Here is a 22,828-nt window from a genome sequence, read left to right as displayed (position 1 = left end):
TTGGGGGTGCCTGGGTGGCTCAGCTGGGTAAGTGTCCTGTGGGGGAACCCTGCGTCCAGCTCTGCATTCAGCAGGAAGCCTGCTTTTCCCCTCTACCTCTGTAATCTCTCTCTCAAATAAATAAATAAAAATCTTATTAAAAATGTTTTTGAAGTTTGGTAGAAATTAAGCCACTTTGTATAAAAATTCTGCCAATGTTCACATTTTTTTAAAAGATTTATTTATTTATTTTAAGGGGAGGGACAGAGGGAAGAATCCCAAGCAGATACCCCAATAGGCCTAGGGCTCCACCCCACAACCCTGAATTAATGACCCAGGGCAACACCAGGCACCCCCACTATTTATAATTTTAAAAACTCACTTTAACTCTATTTTTAATATTCTAGATCTTAAGCTGGGTGGTGAATACAGAAATGTTCATTATATTATTCTTTATACCTTTCAGTATGTGTGAAATGTTTCATAATACTGTTTTTTAGATTGCTATTGAAAAGTAAATATATGATTGTAGTCTTTTTTTTTTTTGAATTATTGTTGTTGTTGTTGTTATTATTGTTGTTGTTGTTGTTGTTGTTATTATTCCTGAAAGGGAACAAAACACTCCCTCTCTGAGCTTTGGCAGACACCAGGAGTGTGAATTTGCAGCTTTGGGCATGAGTAGCTATGCAACCCTACTGTTGATTTTTTTTCTAGAGAATTCTAAAATATGTGACTGGTGGCAGATTAAATTGCATCAAGGGATATGAAAGGAATGTTTTTTTCTGGCTCCCATAAATCTAATTTTATTCTGTGTCCCAATTTTCTTTTCTTTCTTTTTCCAAAATGATCCTTTACTGTGAACAGCTATTAAAATTTCAGTTTATTAAGTACATCAAAATTATTGAAGCACAATCTTTCTCAACATCCTTCAGTCTTCATGTATTTGCCTAGAGTTGCAAAAATGCAGTGTTTACATTAATATCTAAAACACTTCCAGCGAAACAGGGGCAAGCCCTCTGAGCTGATTCAAAGCCACGTCTATAGATAGAGGAATACTGTTTCAATTTCAGGTTAAATAAAGCCGGGGGCCCGGTAATAAATAAAGCCAGGAGCCCCCATCCAGGGGGCTGGTAATCAAGTTCTAAACTTCAGAAGTGAGAAGCCTATTAAGGTCTGACACGCTTTGCTGATTTTATTTTGCGTTTCCCCCCTTTAATTGGTTTGTCATATAGCAAGGGATTTCCGAGAACCTCAAAGCAGAAGATCAAGGGCGCCCCAGACCTACGGTGGACCTGGAGCCCTCACCTCCGACCTACTTCTGCCTGCCCCAGACCGAGAAACCACCACTCCCGAAAGGCCCTTCGCACCTGGGCGGAGCCGTCCCGCCGATTGGTTGTTCCTCAGCCCCGGGCCAGCGACGATTGGTCAGATCTGGGGATAGGGTGGGGCTAATGCAATTGCGGGAATTGGAGCAATGACAGGACGACAATCTCCGTCTCGGTAGTTGAGGTGCAAACTCCACTTGCAGACCGGAGAGAAGCATGGTTCCGCAGTGTGTTTGCGTGCTGGCTCTGGCGGCTCTGCTGCTGCTAGGTACCTCCACAGTCTCCAGATCGCAGGACCTGAAGGGCCAGAAGCATCAGAAGGCGCCGCAAATCCCTTCTCAGTTCAGCCCAGGCGAGCGCTTCGCGATGAAGGAAGCGCTGAAAGGTGAGCCTGGTCCCCTGCAGCCAGCTTCGCCCAGATACAGGGTCCCTCTCTCCTGGGGCCCCAACCCGTGCCGCCCCACGCCCTCCGCAGAGGGTCCATTACTAGAACTGGAGCGCCACCACACTCCCCAGACCAGCACTAGCCCGAGTCCCAGCACCTCCTGCCGGGGCTTGGGGACGTCACTCTTGCCCCAGATCTGGCTTCTGGGGGACTCCGGTGTTCCCTGCCTTGTCCGGAATCTACCCCAGCTTCCACCACCGCCCCTGCTGCCTTGCTTATCACCCAGCCTACCCCCCTGCTTTTCCTTAGTATTGCAATACTGCAATAATTTTCTTTGTACTTCGTACTTTCTAAGATTTCATTTATTTATTTGACAGACAGAGACCACAAGGAGGCAGAGAGGCAGGCAGAGAGAGAGGAGGGGAAGCAGGCTCCCCGCTAAGCAGAGAGCCTGACGCGGGGTTCGATCCCAGGACCCGGAGATCATGACCTGAGCCCAAGGAGGAGGCTTAAGCCACTGAGCTGCCCAGGTGCCCCTTTTCTTCCGTACTTTTAACCTTAGAAAGTTTTCACTTCTGTGAAATCTCTGTGATTTAAAACTAAATTATCTTAATCTTATCTACAGTGGAGGGAAATTGACGCTTTGGTCAATTAAATGACCTTCCCCAGAGACTCCAGGGCAAGGAGCGAGCAGGGTGTGATAGCATCTCTAGCTTGTAGGATCCATCCAGCTCGGAAGGACTCCGAAACCCTGGGGTGTGAGATGTTGCAGATTTCCTCTCCAAATTAACAGACATCTCTCCCCTAGACCTCAAACCAAGGTTAAAAACTCATTTGCCGGGCACCTGGGTGGCTCAGTGGGTTAAGCCGCTGCCTTCATCAGGTCATGATCCCAGGGTCCTGGGATCGAGTCCCGCATCGGGCTCTGCTCAGCAGGGAGCCTGCTTCCTCCTCTCTCTCTCTCTGCCTGCGTCTCTGCCTACTTGCGATCTCTCTCTATCAAATAAATTAATTAATTAAATCTTTGAAAAAAAAAAAAACTCATTTGCCTTCTCAGTCTGCGTTTTCCAGGAGAAAAGAGGAAAGGTTCTGTGGAGGGCTAGATTCTAAGGAATAATGAAACCCTCACCACTGGGCTTAGCTCCAGTCTTTTCCCTTTCATTAAAATAATGGATTAAAAGAAACTGCCTACATAAACATGTGCAGGCAGATGCAGGGACCCAGTGCTAACCCCCGTGATTGAAGATACATTGTCCATGTGCCTGAACGATTGGTCTGGAGGCAGAGCAGCACAAATAGTGAGTTCTCTGAAAGCCGGGGGACAGCTGCTCACCCCAGAGTCTTTTCACCTAGAAGAAAGCAAAAGATTCCTTATTTAAAGAACCCACAGTAGGGACCTTATAACCATGTGGCTATATGGCCTACATCTCCTTATGTGGGACATGTGATGGACTGTGATGCAGGGCGGATCCTTAGCAAAACTCACAAAGGGAAGCATATCTTTCACAGGCCCTCCCTTGATAAATGCCTGCATGCCTGGGTGTGTGTGTTCTTCTCACTGTGTTTCCGGATAGCTAATCAATACCTCCTATCTTACTGCATTCCCCTCCCACAGGTGTTTCATGTAATAATGGATCAAAGTGTAAAGCCTTCAGGCCTAGTAGCAACTTAAGACCTGACACATCTGGGTAAAGTGGATGAAATGATTAAGGACTGAGGAGTAGAGGAGTTTCTAAATCCACACCTTCCTTTTTTTGTTTTGTTTTGTTTTTTATTTTTTAAAGATTTTATTTATTTATTTGACAGAGAGTTCACAAGTAGGCAGAGAGGCAGGCAGACAGAGGAAAGCAGGCTCCCTGCTGAGCAGAGAGCCCCATGCGATGTGGGGCTCGATCCCAGGACCCTGAGATCCTGACCTGAGCCGAAGGCAGAGGTTTAACCCACTGAGCCACTCAGGGGCCCCTAAATCCACACTTTCCATCATGTGCCAGAATGCTGGCCTTTGTTGAGAGATCAGTGAGACTCTGGGTGAGCCAGTCCATGAGGAATAAATCTGCTTTCTGCACACAAAGCCTCCCTCATGTAGGGATCCAGGATAGTGGGCTTCTCCGGTTCATTGGAGGGATGATGGTTTCAGAAGCAGAGTGAGGCTTAGAAGCAATTTATAGCAGCTTCCCACTGTGGATCCCAGGATCCACAAAATCTATTCCTGTCCACCTACCCCTACCCTACCCCCCATCTTGGACTTTATTTTCCTTTTTTTTTTTAACTCTTTATTATTATTATTTTAAAATTTCAGTGTACAGTTTTGTAATTTGACATCTGTATACAATGAAAAATGATCACCACCACAAGTCTAGTTCCCATCCATCACACATGGTTGATCCCCTCTAGAACCCCCTAGTCTGTTCTCTGTATTTATGTTTATTTTAATTTGATTATTTGTTTAATTTCTCTCTTTCTCTCCTTCCTTCACATTCCACATAGGAGTAAAATCATATGGTGTTTGTCTTTCTCGCTTAGCATAATACCCTCTAGGTCCATCTATCCTGTCACAAATGGCAAGATTTCACTTTTTGTGGCTGAATATTACATACACACACAGGCGCACACACACACACATCTTTTTTTGCCAATTAAAAAATGTTTCCTTTATTTCTGGATAGGTAATACATTCACAGAGTTAAAACCCAAAATAGTGTCAGAGGGCGGGGGTGGGGGCGGGGGTGTCTCAGTCCCACCCTGTCTTTGTGGCCCTGTTTCCCACCAACCACCACCATTTTCTTGCCCCCACAAATACGCAGAGGTAGCTACTTGCATTAGCTTCCTTTGTATCCTGGAAATCTTCTGGGTAAATCCAAGCAACTATGAATATAGTCAGCACACCATTTTTTTTTTGTAAGATTTATTTATTTGTCATAGAGAAAAGGAAGAGAGCACAAGTGGGGGAGCGGTAGGCAGAGGGAGAAACAGGCCCCTCACCCAGGCTCCTAGCCTCGCTCATGCACATTCTCTCTCTGTCAAATAAATTAAAAATATATATATTAGTCTAAAAAATCTTAAAGATCTGGGTTTTAATCCCAGTTCTGCTGCTTATTTCAGGACAGTCCTGAGTAGCTCATCCAACCCCTCTAACTTGTTTTCCCACCTTCGCATTAGAGAAAATAACCCCATAGGATCGTTCTGTCCTCCACAGTAAGAAGGCAGAACTCTCTCTGCACAGAGAGCTATGGGAAAACCACTGGTTGTTATCATCCGTAATCTCCCATCTCTATCTGCCCCGACAGGTGCTATCCAGATTCCAACAGTGTCCTTCAGCCCCGAGAACTTGAACACAACAGCCCTGGCTCAGTTTGGAGAATACCTTCAGACAGGTCTGCCACAAGCTGTGGAAAGGGGCGGGGTGGGGGGGCAGAACGGCAGACAGTTTTTTAATAAGGTGATGAAGAAGTGTCTTTTGTTACTGACCAGAGGACAGTCCAATTGCCGTGGGCCTATTACACGCAGTGGGGAGGAATAGAAGTGCCCCAGGAGTCTGAATGCAGAGTAGAGACTAAAGCTTTGTTTGGCTTTTGAAAAATTAAAGCACGTCCCTGTTGGGTTGGAGTTTCAACTCTCCTGATCTTTGCCCTGAATATGTTATGGTCAGTAAATATGAGGTAATCAACAGGTGGAATGAAGAAGGGGAATAAAGGGCACAGGTGAACAAATATAGTTGGTCCTAGTCTAACAGCCACGTGTCGGGACAGACAGTAGCTACACTTGCAGTGAATACAGCACGTTGTATACCGAAAACAGAGGGGACATTTGTGTCACTATACTCAAATTTAAATAGAAAAAAAAAAAGGTAGGAATAGGCATTCCTTCTTCCCATGCAAGTTTCTAGAAACTCTACCCCAGGCTCTTCCCACCCCTACCTCCATACACACACCTACACACCTCTGTACACACTCCATCCACCTGGGCCCTTCCCCAGATTTTTAACTGACTTATTTCTGAGTTTCAAGGCCCTTGGCAACTTTGAGCTGCGCTATCAGCCCGTCACCCCGATGTGAGCCAAAGAAGGGATGGGTCAAGAAGAAACAGGAGGCTTGGAACGCCCCAGTCGTCATGTGGAAAGCTCCTGGAGAGTAGTGAGGCCCTCTTCCTAAGTCAAAGGGAAAAAACAGCCCCTCCATAGTTGTCAGAGCTGGGGGGAGTCGGCCCAGGTGTATAGTGATTAACTCCCTCTCTAACGTCGTCTGCAACCCAAGTAACCGACCCTGAGAAATCCAAGTAACCGACCCTGAGAAATCCACACCAGCACACAGGAGTGTGGCCTTGTGCTAGACAGAGCAGTCTTCTCTCCATGTGATACACACAGTAGAAATATTATTTTTTAAGTAAAAAAATGGCCTTTCTCTTTTTCTTTTTAATATAAAAGTCATGTTTGGTTCCAAGTAATTTGGATATTGGGGACTGCTGTATTTAAAATTTAACGCACTCCTCATCTTCATAGCCCAGTAGCATATACTTGTGATAACATATTGTGAGTCACACCAAACCAGATCTTCCTCTGTCAGCTGTCACCGTGATAGAATCTTGATATGCCCATTCCTGCATAGGAGCAGCACATTAAGATATGAGGAAGAGGAATTTTAGAGAGTGGCCAGGCACATCAGGAATCCCACTGGCTTTGTTCGGGAAGGCTTCCTACAGGACGGAAGGCTTCCTACAGGACGCTGCATGTTTTTAAAAAGGCAGGGCCCCGGGAAGACATCTATGAAATGGTAAGAAATCCAAAGGAAAGTGTTAAATCTGGCTTTCTCTCTCCCTGCTTTTCATCCCTTTGTCCCTAGTCTTTCCGACCATTTTCAAAACCAGCTTTATTCAGCATGAAGTCATAGGAGAGTATAGCCACCTGCTCACTGTCCGAGGCTCAGACCCCAGCTTGCAGCCCTACATGCTGATGGCGCACAGTGACGTGGTGCCCGCCCCTGAAGAAGGCTGGGAGGTGCCCCCGTTCTCCGGCTTGGAGCGTGATGGTTTCATCCACGGCCGAGGCACAGTGGACAACAAGAACTCTCTGATGGTCTGAAATGCTTTGTTCCCTCTGCCTGGGGGCCCTAAAGAGTCCCCCAGATTGGGCACGCTCTGCTGACCCCTGGGATTCAGGGGGTTATAGTGGAAAGAACCTTGGCTCCAGGCGACCTGGGTTCCAGCCATCGCTTGGTCACTGTCCTTTTCTGGGTCTTGATTTCTCAACTGCGAAACAAGGACTGGAGTAGATGATCTCCAGGGACACTTTCAGCTGTGAACTGATACATGTATGCTAGGAAAGGAGCTAAGCTTCCTCAGCACCCTCCCCCTGGGCCCCTTGAATGTGTTCTCTTTAAAGAGAGTGTCTGGTGCCAGCCCCAGCAGGCCTGATGCAGGCAGCTGTATGTCACCGATGCCCTGATTCTCCCTCTTCCCTTCTGCTTCTCCCCACCCCAGGCGATCTTACAGGCCCTGGAGCTCCTGCTGAACAGAAACTACATCCCCCGAAGATCTTTCTTCATTGCTCTGGGCCATGATGAAGAGGTAAAGCCTCCTCACACTGTAAACCATCTCGAGAACCTCTGTTTGTGGGGGGCGGTGGGGGTGGTAGGGAGTTTCACTCTAGGCCAGTTTGCTCCCCAGCTGCAGGGTCTCCAGAATATGGTGTGTGGTTTTTGCCAGCTTCTCTGGGTATCTTTGTGCCAGGACGGTCTAAGGCCCTGGACCCAAGTGCAGATTCCCACACCCTGAGCCATAGATCTGAATTTGGTTTTAAAAGGCTTTATTTTTTAGAGCAGTTTTCGATTCACAGCAAAACTGAGAAGGTCTACAGACTTCCCTTATAGCTTCCCCCATTGTCTGCATCTCCAGCGGAGGGGTATTTGAAACAAGTGATGAACCTACACTGATACATCATAATTACCCAAAGCCCTAGTTTACGCTGGGGTTTACTCTTGGTGTCCATTCTGTTGGCTTGGTCCAACAGTGACATGGGTCCACCATATAGGGTCCATTATAGTGTCATACAGAGTAGTGTCACTGCCCTAGAAATCCCCTGTGCTCCCCCTATTCATCCCTCTCTCCCTCCCGCAAGTCTTGGAAACCACAGATTTTTTTTTCCTTACTGTCTCCATAGTTTTGCCTTTTCCAGACCGTCCTATAGTTGGACTCATCCAGGATACAGCCTTTTCAGATCGGCTTCTTTCATTTAGCGATAGGCATAGTGCTGAATTTTTTAACAAACTCCCTGGTAATGTCTAAGGCAGGTTCCATCCATGACACCTTGAGAAACATGGGTGTGATAGAAAGAGAACCAACAGGGAGCAAGGATCAGTATTTTGTTTCCAGTGATGTCACCTACATTGACCCTGGGCCAGTAACCCCATTCTGTGGGTCCCAGTCTCTTCATCTGTGAAATGAGGGTGGTCTGGCTGTCCAGCTGTGATATTCCAGGGTCTAGTGAAGCAGGATTGTCTAGGCCCCTTACCCCTGCCCCTTCCCCAGGAAGAGACTGGGCAGGATGGTTCTAGAGCCCCCAACTATGTTGAATGTGTCTCCACTGGCTACTGGAGGTCTGGCTGCAAAGGACCGTGGCCATGGGTTCAATGTTTGCAGGTGTCGGGATATAATGGGGCCCAGAAGATCTCAGCCCTGCTACAGGCAAGGGGTGTCAAGCTAGCCTTCATTGTGGACGAGGGTAACTTCATCTTGGATGGTTTCATTCCCTACCTCAAGAAGCCCTTTGCTATGTGAGTAAAGTACCCCACCCCTACTTTGCAGTCAAATGCTCTACCACCGAGCTATACCCCTGCCCACCCCAACTTTGGAAGGTATTCTCATCCCCCTCCAGATGACCCCAGCCTTGTGTCTGTAAGTCATACTGAGGCAACTCCTTATTTTACTCCTCTGCTCCTGAATGCCCACCAGGTTTGGGTTCCCCCTTTCCCTTTCTCCTCTAGGGTTGGTTTTTTTTGTTTGTTTTGTTTTTTTTTAAGATTTTATTTATTTATTTGACAGAGAGAAAGATCACAAGTAGGCAGAGAGGTAGGCAGAGAAAGAGGGGGAAGCAGGCTCCCTGCTGAGCAGAGAGCCCGATGCGAGGCTCGATCCCAGGACCCTGAGGTCATGACCTGAGCCGAAGGCAGCGGCTTAACCCACTGAGCCACCCAGGCGCCCTAGGGTTGGTTTTTTTAGGCAGCATGAAGCCAATCTCCTAGTCCACCGGACCACCGTACAGGCAGACCTCTGGGCCCATGGGATAATTCAGGGTGGGAGGAAGTCAGGAAGCTCCTCTCCGATTCTCTCCTGCAGGATTGGGCTCTCAGAGAAGGGTTTAATTAACCTCAGGCTTGAAGTAAACATGAGTCCAGGCCACTCCTCAGCTCCCCCAAAGGAGACCACCATCGGCATCCTCGCGGCCGCTGTTAGCCGGTAAGCAGCACGGGCCCCGCTCCCTAGCCGCACTCGGGATGGAAGACCTGGTACTTTCCCACTATGAGTTGGAAGAGGCTAAGCTTCCTGCCCTGCAGCTGGGCTGAAAGGCCACAATGGGGGCTGCTGGGAGGACAGAGGCACCAGTACCCAGGCAGGGATTAGAGGTCAGAGAAGAATCTACCCATATTGCAAGCAGGAGCTGGCAGTAAAAGCCAGGGCAGGACCTAAGGGCAGCAGACTGAGGGTGAGCACAGCAGGGTCTGTCCCAACAAAGCTTCCCTCCGGCTGGGTGTTCTTAGCAAAGTGGGAAGAAGAAGTATATTACTTCAGTTAAAGATGTAACTGATGACCAACGTTTAAGGCTCCGTGCCCAGGAACAGACCGTCCCTTTCCTCAGGGAACTCACAGGTAGCCACAGAGACTGAGAACTCTGCTACGGTGTGGTAGGTGGTATGAGAGTCGGGGTACCTGCTTGGACTTGCCGGACGGGGACAGCTTCTGCTAATGGACTTGAAGTGTCCTGTTTGGGCGTTGAGGTCTCCAAACAGGTGGAGGTGACAGGTGAACAGGACGACACCTCCTAGCCAGACCTGTTGAAAAATCCTGTCTCCCTCCTTCTTGCGTTCAGATCTCTGACCTTTAACCGGGGTTGGGGAAGTCTTGAGAATTCTGTTTCTCTTCCAGCCTTGAGCAGACCCCAATGCCGAACATGTTTGGAAGCGGGCCACTGAAAATGACACTGCAGCAACTGGCCCACGAGGTGGGAAAAGGCATCTCCCACATTCCTGGTTGGCTGTGGAAGAGGAAGAAAGGGTGGCAGAAATGTAGCTTCCAGAGTAGTAGAGGGGCCCGCTGCTGACCTGCTGACCAGAGCTGTGCATGTGCTCACCTGTTTTCAGCCAGAGGCTGAGCCAAGACAGAGCTGGCAGTAAAAGCCAGGATCTGACTCTTCCCAGGGGTGTTGGTGCTCCTCTGAGACCCTAAGACTTGGCACACCCAGGCACCCTTTGGGAGCTGGTTCCTCCCACTCGTCCTTACTCAAGGCTACCGCTGAGGGCCCTCAAGGCAGATCTAAAGGAGGGAGAGACCCAGGCCTCGGGTACAGGGACCCCATTACCTTGACCCCTCTGAAATCTGGCTGATCTGGTTCTTTCCCTTTCAGTTCCCCTTCCCTGCCAATATTATCTTGAGCAACCTGTGGCTATTTGGGCCGCTTGTAAGCAGGTAAAGTTTTATCTTTCCTTCTTTCTCATCCTCCAGCCCAAACCTACCCCCTACCCAGTCCCCTCTTCTTGGCTTAACAGGGCCTGATTAATCATCCCTTTGCCACCAGAACTACATCTGATTCACACATAGGATGTCCCTCCTAGTCTTAAAGATCTCCAAGAGTCAGGAAAGTGGGTGATCGTCTAACCCATTCTTTCTCCACATTGGACGGTTCTTCCTAATGTCTGACCTTAGTCCTTTTGCTTTAGGTATATGGAGAGGAATTACATAACCAACGCTCTGGTCAGGACCACTGTGGCCCTCACCATGTTCAACGCAGGAGTCAAGGTAACATCTCCTGGATCCTCCCTACACCTTTTCCTCACTGTCCACCCACCTCTCCAACCTTTGGCTTTGTCTCCCACCCCTTCTTCCTCCTCTGGTTGCAGTTCGTATACTAGGAAGGCCCAGGGCCGAACTACACAGTGGTACCGGTTGGGTAATCTTCAAAAACAAATGTAGCTGAGGGTCACAAACCTTCTGAAATTGCTGGCCAGATTTTGCATATGTGTATTTTAGCGGGTGTCTGTGGCCCCTCCCAGGTTCCTTGGATCTATCTGTACCCCTTCAAAAAAAAAAAAAAAAAAACAGCCATGATACTGGTTTGAAGGGAAGTTATTGGGAATTTCTGGAAGGATACTCATTCAGCATGTTAAATATTTAGCGTTTTGATCAGGCAGACTAAAGGTTCTAACTTTTCTACCATCAAGGGTCTTTTGGTTATTCTTCACCATCCTTGGAAAGGTTGATCCTGCCGACAGATTTAATGCATGATTAATGTATTTTACCCTTGTGCTATTCTGAGTCAAAAGAGAGAAACCCACCTGCCACTTAAAAAGTCTACAATAACATTTGTGATATATACAACACCTAAAGGCATATATTAGTCATTTCCTAAAACACACTAATACTGGGTAATCTGAAAGGACCTCAGTTCTAGGAGAAATTCACTTGTAGAGATAAACTTTGAGTGAATGATGACTTTGATGGATTTTTCTTTTCCAAGAACTGCTTTTCAGCAAATTGGTCTACTTCCAGTTGGGTTGGCCACAAAGGGGTGTGTCTGTTTCAAGGAACAAGCCACAGCCTCTCTGGATAGCCCGGGCCTAGGCCTTCCTGCAGTCTTGAGAAAGGTGAGACTGGCCCAGTTACTACCAGTCCCACCAGCGCTGTTTTAGGGAGCGCCATACCCCTAGCTTACCGGGTGGCCTCGTGGAGCTCTGGTCCCCAATGAATGGCACATCACTGACCTCCTAGCTTCACTGACTGGAGTGTCCAGTGTGTCCGCTGGACCCGAGCTGTCCTTACCAGCGTGCCTAGAGTATTCCCCGAAATCGTAATAGCGTGTCCTTGCGTGTGAATGCCATTTTTTCCGTCCAGAATACCGTCACATTTGTTACTCCTTTCAATCTGCTCACAGCCCTCCTGGTACTGTTGCCCCAGTTGACATTCGGGAAACAGAGGCACAAACAAGTTATAATTACGCAAAATCCCATGGCTAATTTGTAACAGCCCAGCTCTCCTGCCCCTACTCTAGTGATTTTTTGCACCATAGCAGTTCAAAGAAAGATTCAGAGTCGGGGAGTCTGTTCTCTCATGGCCTCCAAGGAAAAACTCCACTCAGAGCCCAGTTCTCTTTTCCAGTTAGTCTTGGGTTCTTCCTGGGCAGGCAGAGAACAGAGGCACATTTTGCAGTTAGACATGGGAGACCACCATCTGATCACCGCCTGTGGGGATCAGGCACAGCGTGATGGGGGCCTGCAGTGGCTCAGGGCGCCCTGTCCTGAGTGACCATTAGCTGTTGCAGGGACAGCCCAGGCGCCTTGGAAAAGAGCATGTGCGGGAGACAGCCCGCGATGCTGCATGGGGCCAGGAGAGCAAGGTCTGCGTGGCCTCAGAGAAAACGGTCTTGGACTGAGCAGCTCTCTGTGACCCCCACCCCACGACCAAGAAGCATGGAGGTCTGGCCTATCGCAGAGACACCTCTCTTGCTCACTTGTCAGGAGCCCTAGGAAGACAAGGAGCTGACAGAAAATGGAGCTCTGTGCCTTTATCAAATCAGCTTCCTCTTTCTCTACTGGTAGTAGTTGGCCTTTCCTGGGTGGGAGGCACGTGTGGCTCAGGCCAGGGTTTGTGGTTCTCTCTCCAGGTGAATGTCCTCCCCTCAGTGGCCCAGGCCGTGGTCAACTTCCGGATTGACTCTGCGCAGACCGTCCAGGAGGTGTGTGACTTCTGCTCCCAGCCACTGGTTCAGTATCACGGATGTTTGGTGCTCAGGATGTGGGTGTAGCTGCCGTCCCAAGGCTGGCCAGCCACCATTTTTCAACCAACCTTGGTTGGTTTATCCAATAGCATTTGTTCAGCCTTCTCTGGAGGCTTCCAAGAACGGGACTAGGATTAGGAGACCTCTGGGCGGGGGGAGCTTGGAGTCTGATGAATGATAACAATAGTAGCAGAAATATCCTGCAGGCTTGCTTGGTACGTGACACTGTTCTAAGGTATGTGCATATTCATTTAATGCCCATGGCCACCCTACGGTCGTTATTTAACAGGGAAACTGAGGCACAGATCAAAAAGGCAGGTAAGTGATATACTCAAGATGACGCATCTAAGGGTCTAGCTCCACAACCACCACAACAGACCAGGGCCAGAGTGATTTGGGATGAATAAATTCCTGAAGGACCGGTGCAGAGAAGGGGACTGTCACTGTCTCTGAAGGTCTAGAAAGTGCTTCCTGACCAGTAGAAATAGTGCTACCGTATAGAAGACATGTGAGCTACCATATAAAAGACAAGTAGGACTTAGCTAGAAGCCAGGCATTCAGACTCCGGCTAAAGTAAAGTAGGGATGAAGAGGAGGACAGCCCGGCAGAAGTGGCAGGTGGTGAAAATGGAGCATGGGGCTCGGGGTGTTGTGTGCCACGGACAGAGGGACCTGCCAGAGGTCTTCAAACAGGGTCCCGATGTCCTCAGATGTGCTTCTGGGAAGACGGTGCCGGTGGCGATACAGAGGAGGTGGGCATGGAGGAAGGGACAGCTGGGAAGCTGTGACAGCCTCTCAGGCAGCGGTTGTAGTGGCGGTGATGGGACAGAGAAGGCTGGGTTCAGCAGAATGTCGTGCGTCATGGGTAAGGGGAGACAGGAAGGCGGGATGGCTCCGAGGGTTTTAACCTGCATTGTGGGCCAGGAGCTGATGCCTTTAACCAAAAGATGGAGAGTTCAGGAAGTAGAGCACGTTGGGAGAGAAGTATAATGGTTGAGAAGCTTATAAATTATAACTCGGCAATTATAAATACCTCGGGTCTGGAGATAGAATAAACCAGAGATACAGGCTGGAGTGTTACTAACATAAATGAAACCTCTAGAGTCAATAAAAGCCCATAGGAAGGATGTATAAAATTAGAAGTAAAGAGGATTGAGGACAGAGCCTGACAGTGAGTGGCCTTCTGGAAACATCAATTTAAAAATGATTTAAATCCGTGCATAAATGCAAGCTGTGATGAGTGCTATGACGAAGAGGGACCAGGTGCTAGTGGAGAACGTAACAGGGAACCAGACCTCACGTGGGGTCAGGCAAGGCTTCCCCGGGGAAGTGACATGTGACCTGAAAGATACAGGCTTGAGTAGCCGTCGCGCAGAATGTTTGGCATCTGCAGGAAGGCTAGCTTATTTAAACAGCAGATTGAGCTAAAAAAAAGTTCAAAAGGCAAATCTAATCCTTCAAAAACTCATCTCAAGACGCAGCGCAACAACTATGGAATGACTAGTACATTCCAGAATGAAGCAGGCTTAGGAGCAGGTTGTGGTCCCTGAGTCTCTGGTGCAAATCCTCGAGGGTCAGCCACACTCCTTTCTCCCTACTTTCTTCACTCTGGAGGGTTTTGTTCATCCTCACGCAGGGTGCAAGGCACACCCTCCCTGCAGGGGGGTGGGGAATGAATTGATGGCCAGCCCGGCATCACCCAGCATTCGGGGGAAGCTGCGACCGGTGTGAGCCCTGGGCTCTGCTGCTTTTCATCGAGTGCCAACCTTTGTCCTCTCCCTAGAGGATCATGGGGCCAGGAAATCACTGAATTCCCCTCATTGAACTTCTTTCTACCAGTTTTTTTCCAGCCTCATTCCAACTCCATGCCCTTTCCAAGGGCTGTTTTCCACCAGCTGGGGCTTTCATCTCCCCAGCTGCTGGCACTCTTCCCTCCTCTCTGGTCCCCCACCAGAGTGGCCTTCCTTCCCGGTCTATCTCATGAAATCCCTGGAATCCCTGGGCGCATCCAGCCCACCTGCCCAGTGAGGAATGGAAAGCCTCCAGCATCTGAAAGCACACAGCACCCTTTTGTTCTGGTCCCTCCCCATCCCACCCCCGCTTTGTCCGTGCATCGGGTTCTACCCTCAGACACTGCTGGTGTCTGGGATCACTGGGAGCTGTTGCAGGAAGCCCCCACTTGAAGGAGAGTTGGGGAAGAATATGGCGCCTTGGATGGTAATGAGCTGCTCAAGGGGTGGGTCATGGCCCCCCCTCTGTAGAGCGTAGCGCAGGAAATTCCTTCCTTCCTTCATTCACTGCTTCACCAAGTATTTACTGAGTGGCTGCTATGAGCTGGACATTCTTCTAAGCACTTGGAAGAACGGTGCGCACGACAGCCAAGATTCCCATCCTGATGGCACTGATGTTCCAGTGGGGAAGGGACAGCAACACGCAAGTGGTCAAGTACATGACCAAGTTGGGTTTTTGGTTTTTTTTTTTAAGATTTTATTTATGTATTTGACAGAGATCACAAGTAGGCAGAGAGGCAGGCAGAGAGAGAGGAGGAAGCAGGCTCCCTGCCAGGCAGAGAGCCCGATGTGGGGCTCGATCCCTGGACCCTGGGATCATGACCTGAGCCGAAGGCAGAGGCTTTAACCCACTGAGCCACCCAGGCGCCCCCCAAGTTGGTTTTTTAAAAGGCAAGTACCATAAAGAAAACCCTAGGATGTTGTGTCACAAAGTGACTGTGGGGTGGGGTAGGAACAGGCAGTCAGTCCTCCAGGGTGACATTTACCCTGGGACATGATGCAGAACAGAGACCTGGGGACAGCCTCCAGGCAGCAAGGGCACAGGCCTCAAACTTCAAAAGAGGTAAGATGCCGTTGATCTGGCTTGTAAGTACTGTATCCCATGGAGGATATAAAATACATAAGATAAAAAAGAGAGGGGTGAGGTGCTCAGGAAGCCACATCTGAGTTCCTCTTAAGGAAGACATTCACAACCAAGGTGCTCTAAGGCGGGATGGAGTAGCGCTCACAGCCCCCTTCCCAGGTCAGCGCTACTGTTAGTTACCCTTACGTTCACAAGGGCTTAAGGAGCTCGCCCAAGGTCACACAGCTCGAAGAGGCCCCCCACAGCGCAAGGTGGGTGTCACTCCCCAGTTTGTGTGCACGCCCTCTACCGCTCAGACTGTCTCTTCATGCATTTCATGACCTTCTTTCAAATTCGGGCTCGGAATCCACACCACCAAGGAATCCATCTGAACGAACCCTGCCCTCTTGCGGGTGCGGCTCTGTACCACCTCAGCCCGGGGGCGCTTTGGAAGCAGTAAAGCTTCATCCTTGTGAAGTCAGAGACCAGGTGCAGAGAACCCAGCACAGCGGCACTATCATCCTGGACAAGTTCATGAGCCAAGGCCCACTCTTTTTATTGGTTCCTATCTTTTCAAGTTCTTGTATCCAGCATCCCTCGCATGCCTTTTACGTTCCTGGTTCTGAAAACACAGAAATGAGGTGGCCACTCCTCTTGCATCAGGACCTGGCCTGAGAGTTGGTGGGGAATCGGAGCTCCTGTGGCCTCTCACAGAGCTAGGGGGTCCCATCTGTGTGCGCTCTTCACTTTCCAGAGGCTGGAATGTTCAAGTAATTTGGGACAGAGGTCAGTGGCATAGTCCCAACCAACCTTAAAGGGGATGACTGGGAACTTCCCTGTTGGTTGAAGGCACATCACAACTGTGTACTAATTCACATACTAGAGGATTTAGGACAGAAGTGCTGGCATCAAAAAAAAAAAAAAAAAGCTCTGATAAGTGAGTTGTCCTCTACCACCCTCAGACTAATCCAGCAGCAGGGAGTTTGGTTTGGCTCAATGCTGGTTTCTAAACTAGAAATAGGACCCTCATTCCTTTCCAGACTCAGTTCCTAGCATGATTCTAGGGGACAGTGCCATAAAAAGGGGTACTCTTGAGATAATGCCCCCCCATGCAGGTGATCCTCAGCTGTGAGACACCCCTCTTTCTAGGGCAGAGGCAGTTCAAACAACTGCTGATCAGATGGGATGAGACCGGTGCTGGGGCTTTCCCTGGGTTATGGGGTGGGCTGGGGCAGGGGGCCTCCCTAAGCCAGCCTCCGGGTCCATTCTCTCATGTCTCCCTGTAACCTGATCCTCAGGGTCTGGTCTACGTCCTGCCTGGGACCAGGACTTGTGCTGGATTCAACTCTAGTTGTTTCAGACTGAATTTTCTAGGAGCTTCCTCAGGTTCCTTCCTGAGGAAAGGAGGCAGAGAGAAAACTTGAATACCAGTCCCCCAACTCCTGACTTTTTGTCTGTGTTGAGCTCATCTTCCTGGCTCTAGTACAGTTGGTTACAAACAGGAAGCAGGGATGCCCAGAGATGAGGAAGAAAAGTGTGTGACCCTTTCCTCAGCTGTCTCAGATTCCCAGGTTGAAGTGAGGTCATCACATCTGCAACCCTGCCTCAAGATGGTCGTGTTCCCCTTTCTGCTGTGTCTTCTGCATTCCACCCGGCCCATGACTCAGCCCACAGGAAGGACATGCGATTTCCTAATTTTCTAATTCCCTGCCTGCCTTGTGGCTGTGAGGCAAACCCCCTGAACACTTAACCTCAGTCCGCCATGCTGTAGATTGCTTGCCAGGAAGACCCAACTCTTCCATCTCCTACAGCCGGTGTGCTTGAAATTGATGGCCCAGTGCAGAAATGGGCTCCCCCGTGTGCTGCAGGGCTCTGCCTTACTGCAGAGAGATCAAAGCTATTGCAGTTCACGTGGTACTTGGAGAGCAGCTAGTACGAATTCAGACTCCCTCTCCTTGCTCCCTCAAGGTTCTAGACCTCGTCAAGAACATTGTGGCTGACGACCGGGTCCAGTTCCACGTGTTGACTGCCGTTGACCCCCTTCCCATCAGCCCCTCTGATTCTCAGGCCTTGGGCTACCAGTTGCTCCGCCAGACCATACAGTCCATCTTCCCGGAAGTCAGCACTGTTGTCCCAGGTAATGACTTCATCAGCTGTGGCTGGAGGGAGGTGGGGGCTGGAAGCGTTTTCCTCTCTAATGTCTCCTGCCCCACCTCCACCCCAGCTGTTCAGCCTGGAAACATCTGGCTGCCTCCCCTCGTGATGAGATTGGAACTGTATTTTCCCCTCGGAGTGGAAGTCAGAAAGCAAACAGGAAAAGAGCAGAAACAATAAATTAGGTCAGTCATGCCTGGGTCCTAGCTTAGCCTAGTCCAGCCTCTCTGGCATGGAGGACAGGATCAGCCCAGCCCAGAACCCACCCCACCACCACACACACTCATATACACACACTCCTCTGGAGGAGCCACAAAAGGGGCCAAGTTTCTCTGAGGCTGGTTCTGGCCCATCCTAGGATAATAGCTCAGCATCAGAGCTCAGAAATGCCTCCCTGCCTATACCATTGGCAGGAACCCCATTCTGCTCTCCCAGCCCAGACCAGTCCCAGCAGCAGTGCCTCTGTGCCCCTTCCCTACCTGTCCTGCCTGCCTTCCAAACCTAGGCTGGGGAGACAGTGGCTCCCCAGTTTGAGTGGCAGAGGATTCCCTAGGGAACTCATTAAAGTGGGTCCAGGTAATCTGGACTCCCAAAGACTCAGGCTAACCCGATCTGGGCAGGACCCTGGAATCCACCTTTTTAACAAATCCCCTGAGGGCATCCTGGGACCAGGTGATGGCTGCCCACAGTTTGAGGATCTCCAGTCCATGATGTGGAGAGGGGATGCTCTAATGCTAAGACCAGGTTTTTCAAAATCTAGGTTTAATCATGGATACCCTCATTTGCTTTTTTTTTTTTTTAAGATTTTGTTAATTTATTTGAGAGATAGAGTGAGAGCAAAAGCAGGTGGGGGACGAGGGACAAGCAGACTCTGTACTGAGCTAGGAGCCTGACGTGGGACTCTATCCCAGGACCCTGAGATCATGACCTGAGTCAAAAGTAAGAGTCAAGAGTTGGACACTTGGGGTACCTGGGTCGCTTAGTGGGTTAAAGCCTCTGCCTTTGGCTCAGGTTATGATCCTGAGGTCCTGGGATCGAGCCCCACATCAGGCTCCCTGCTCAGTAAGGAGCTTGCTTCCCCTCTGCCTCTGCCTGCCTCTCTGCCTACTTGTGATTTCTCTCTGTGTCAAATAAATAAATAAAATCTTTTAAAAAAAGAAAGAAAAAAGAGTTGGACACGTAACAACTGAGTCACCCATATGCCCCAGGTCCCTCATTTTGGAAGCGCAAACTTCGGACACGCCTCTATGCTGGGCACAGGCCCCTTAAGGAGCACACGGTTCTATATCCTCAGGTGTTCTATATCCTCAGGTGTGAAAAGGTCAGCCTTGGTTTTTAATCGACTTAAATCTGGCTCTAAGTCCCACTATTCAGGCAATTCAACTAAAGGAACTGTTAGGGTCTTGGGGCACCCCTACCACCACCTCATTTTTAATCCAGTCCTCGAGGTCTTAGGAAGCAACATGGCGTGGGAGTCCCTGGGCCATTGTTCATTGGTCCTGGGCAGTTACCTTAGACATCCATGGCCCAGCTAGAAAGTCACTTCAGGTTGGAGATCTCCATTGATTTCCTGGCCTGTGCGGGGAGTGGGATCTTTGACTCTGGACCTAAGACCCCACCTCCCTGAGCATACCAGACAGCCATCCCCTCTGAGGTCGGCCATCTCTTCCAACTCCTTCCACAGAGCAAGGCCTGGGTCTCCACTATCCTGGCCCTCTTAGTCCCAATTCTTCTTTCTTGGCCCTCAAAGCCTCCCTGAACTACCATCTCCCTTCTGGGGCACCCACCATAATCCCATTAAAGGTTAGGTCTTTACAGAATAAAGATAGGCAGACATCAACTGGTAGAAATCCCTAAAGCAAGGAGTTTGAAGGGCCTAGTTACCCTTTGGAAACCAGGAGTGGAAAATGAAATAAAACACAGTTAACATCTCAGATCATCCCACCATTCTTTAATTGGTGATTCGGGGTAGAGAGTGGGGGGAATGTCTTTTCTCAGAGACCACTCCCAGTGGGGACAGGTCCCAAGCCCTAGCCAGAGCGTGGGGTGAGCTGCCACTGTCTTCTGGAGATGAACACACTGGAGACCGTCCTGGGACTTTCCTAACCTGAAGTTTGACTCTTGGAAGACAAAGTCATCCTTCAGAGGATAAAAATAACAGGAAATTATGTTCTGCTTAAAGAGAACTACACTTTAGAGCAGGAACACTCTCTGGAGGGTGTTTATTTTGGAGCTAGGGCGGTATAAAGAGCTGAGGCAATAAAGAAGGGATACCTAGATTTCTAGAGAGCTCAGTTTCTGAAATAGCCCAGCTAAGGGTATAAAATGAAGGTATTGGCCTCCCTGGCCATCGTGGAGAGAGGACACTTTGGTCTGGGTCATTTGAAGGGTAGGTCACTCATGTCATGGGGACGAGAGTCCATGCTTCTGGCCGAAAGAGCATTTTAGTAAGGTTTTAAGAATGGGTAGCCTGAAGGACAAAACTTTTCACAGCTGCAGGCTCCCTGGAGGGCCCTGGTGATGTTCTTATTGACCCAGAAGTCCTAACTTCCCAGTCAGCCCACCTCCCCCATCTGCCTTGGCTTGGCGGCCCCCATAAAGCTCCATTCTTGATTTTCTCCATCTAGGCATTTGTATTGGCAACACAGACAGCAGACACTATGCAAACCTCACTGCTGGCCTCTACCGGTTCAACCCCCTCTACATGACTCCTCAGAGCTTCCGTAGGTGAGTGAGGGAGATGTTTTGGACAGCAAGGGCCAAAGAGGAGATACATCTGGCCTACCCCCACCGCATTCTCCTGCCAGTGCACAGAATGGGGCAAAGCCAGGGTTTGCACAAACTAAAATGGAGACATTATTGAGCCCAACTGGCCAACTTTTTCCTCATTGTCAGAGTCTTGCCACTCCCCAGAATGTAGGCGAATTGGCCACTATTTTGGGGGGATGGAGATAATCAGGCGATTGGAAAGGACCTGGTAGAAGTAGGACCCTTGGGTCTGATTTCCTTCCTTTCCCTCCTCCCTTTGGAGAAGTACTTACCCTCTGGACTTCATTTTCTCCCCAAAAAGGGAGACTCTAAACTTGTCAGTGACCACTCAGTGAAATCCAGACCCGTATGTTGTCAAAGATGGATACATGCTTTGAATTCTCAGAAGAAAACACACTGTAGGAATCTAAGACATGATCACCAATTGCAACTACTGTGTGTGAATTACTACTTTGTGGGTGGGTTCTTCAGCAAAATTTTAGTCCTGGGTGTGGGGTGGTGGGGTCGTTGAATTCCATTTACCTTTCTGTTCTTTATCATACCCAGTTTAATTTCCCCGTAAGTCAGAGGCCACTAGAACGAAAACATTTGAATATGAGTGTAAGAACAGCTTTGTGGGTTTTGTCTGTTAACTGGAAGAGGAGGTTGCTACTCTCTGTTACATTTATCTTTGAAGGAACATGTGTGGTTTGGTTGTGTGTTGCGCTGTGTGGAGGCAGGTCGTGAGCACGAGATCTGATGGGTAGTTCCCAGGTGAAGTGAAGGCCCCACAGCGACCCTGGGCAGTCACCCTCCCTCTCCTTTTGGAGAGGGATTAAAGTGGGGGCCAGGAGACTCTGGCCTAAGAGAAAGAGAATTCAGAAAATAATTTCCCCTCGGAGGAGAAATTATTACGTAGATTCCCAAGCAGGAAACGAGTCTGAACTCCCTGGGATTTTATTTTTATTATATTCCCCATACTGTTCTCTGCCATGGGGCTGGACCCTGGAGAGATGATCTTGTGTCTCCTGAAACCTTACTTCTTACCCCTGGAGGGTCAAAGGCTGGTGGCTTCAGGGGACGTGGGGTGGAGGGGTTCTCTGTAATACCCATTACAGCACATGGCTCTCTCCTCTCTTCCCCAAACTTTCTTGCTCAGCATCCACGGAATCAATGAGAAAATCTCAGTCCAGGCCTATGAGACCCAGGTGAAATTCCTCTTTGAGTTCATCCAGAATGCTGACGCAGACCAGGAGCCAGCACCCCACCAGCACGAACTGTGAGGTCAAGGAGCCAGCTGGATTTGGGGTGCCTGACCTCAGCCGTGACTAACCCAAGGGGAAAGCTAATGTTGATGAAACTTTGGGTCAAAACCACTTGGTGATCCATCACCCACCCGCCTTACTCACTCCAGAGTCACCAAAAAGGCCAAGGGGTAGGGGTGGGCAGGCAGGAGCCTGACTTCCTCCTTCCTCCAGACATCCGCATACCTCGGCTGAACCAGCATTTACTGCCTTCATGCCCTGATCTTACAAGTTACCAGGCTTGCTGGTCTCATGCTGGTTATTTAACTGCTGCTTGTTAAGGCCTGACTCGACAAATGCAGATTTGGAAAACCTCAGCCAGGTTTTATCTTCTAGAAGTGTTTAATTTAGGGCACACTCTCCAGGCTGCCCTCCATCACTGATAACGTTTCTTTGCGCTGTAACTGCCTTTCTCGTCCTCTGTCTTCCCTTGGCGTTTTCAGCTGGCCCTTCATCTCTCCTCTCCTGCCCCTGCATCCCTCCAGTTGATGCTACATCTGGAGCAGAACTTAGTCAAATTGTAAGACCCCTGTAATTACCACAACAACTGGTCAAATAAAGTGAGCAAGGCAGCGTCGATCAGTCACTGAGAGATGAAACTGAGGCAAGGGGCTTTGCAGGAACCCCAGAACTTCTTGGTTCTGGAGACAGAAGGCTGGAGAAGAAAGCCTCTGTCCTTGGGATCCTCCCAAGGGCTTCGTGGGCTTTGCTCCCTCCCCTGTCCTGTTCTGCCACCTGCTGCTGCTGTCCCACCCCGGGAGGCACTAATCTGTGGAAACGTTTTGCTGGCACATCCTATGGGCTGAGCTCCCAAGAGAAGGGCACTCCCGATCCCGCCTTGCAGTGGGGCCCGGGACCAGCAGGGCTCTGGCCCTGGCATCAGGTCCTGGTTCTGACCTCTCAGAGGGAAGTGGGGGGTATGGCATGGGGGAGCAAGGAGGAGCCTGACTTGAGGGGCTCTGCCCCATGGGGTGGGCCTGGAAGGGGTAAGCTACGCTCCCTTAGGGCACAGCAACGCTCCTGTCCTTTTTCTCTGGAATGCAACCCTGAGCGGATTTGAATCTGCTTAGTAGCTGCCAGGTAGGGGCACTGGAAGGCAG

General features: G+C 49.6%; 1 protein-coding gene across 1 annotated transcript; it reads left to right on the top strand.

Annotated features, from left to right (window-relative positions):
- Nucleotides 1-1,445: 1,445 nt before the first annotated feature.
- On the top strand, nucleotides 1,446-22,295 carry PM20D1 (peptidase M20 domain containing 1). Its single transcript, XM_059414092.1, has 13 exons — nucleotides 1,446-1,689; nucleotides 4,977-5,063; nucleotides 6,528-6,760; nucleotides 7,165-7,251; nucleotides 8,323-8,456; nucleotides 9,019-9,138; nucleotides 9,826-9,901; nucleotides 10,304-10,365; nucleotides 10,617-10,695; nucleotides 12,557-12,628; nucleotides 17,491-17,659; nucleotides 20,304-20,403; nucleotides 21,584-22,295. Exons 1-13 carry the CDS (start codon nucleotides 1,521-1,523, stop codon nucleotides 21,705-21,707), a joined length of 1,512 nt encoding a protein of 503 aa, XP_059270075.1. The 5' UTR covers nucleotides 1,446-1,520; the 3' UTR covers nucleotides 21,708-22,295.
- The last annotated feature ends 533 nt before the right edge of the window (nucleotides 22,296-22,828 follow it).

The sequence above is a fragment of the Mustela nigripes genome, chromosome 10 (assembly GCF_022355385.1).
Source record: "Mustela nigripes isolate SB6536 chromosome 10, MUSNIG.SB6536, whole genome shotgun sequence".
Classification (NCBI taxonomy): domain Eukaryota; kingdom Metazoa; phylum Chordata; class Mammalia; order Carnivora; family Mustelidae; genus Mustela; species Mustela nigripes.
Note: the sequence above shows the minus strand (reverse complement) of the source record. Positions and strands in the feature narration are given on the sequence as shown.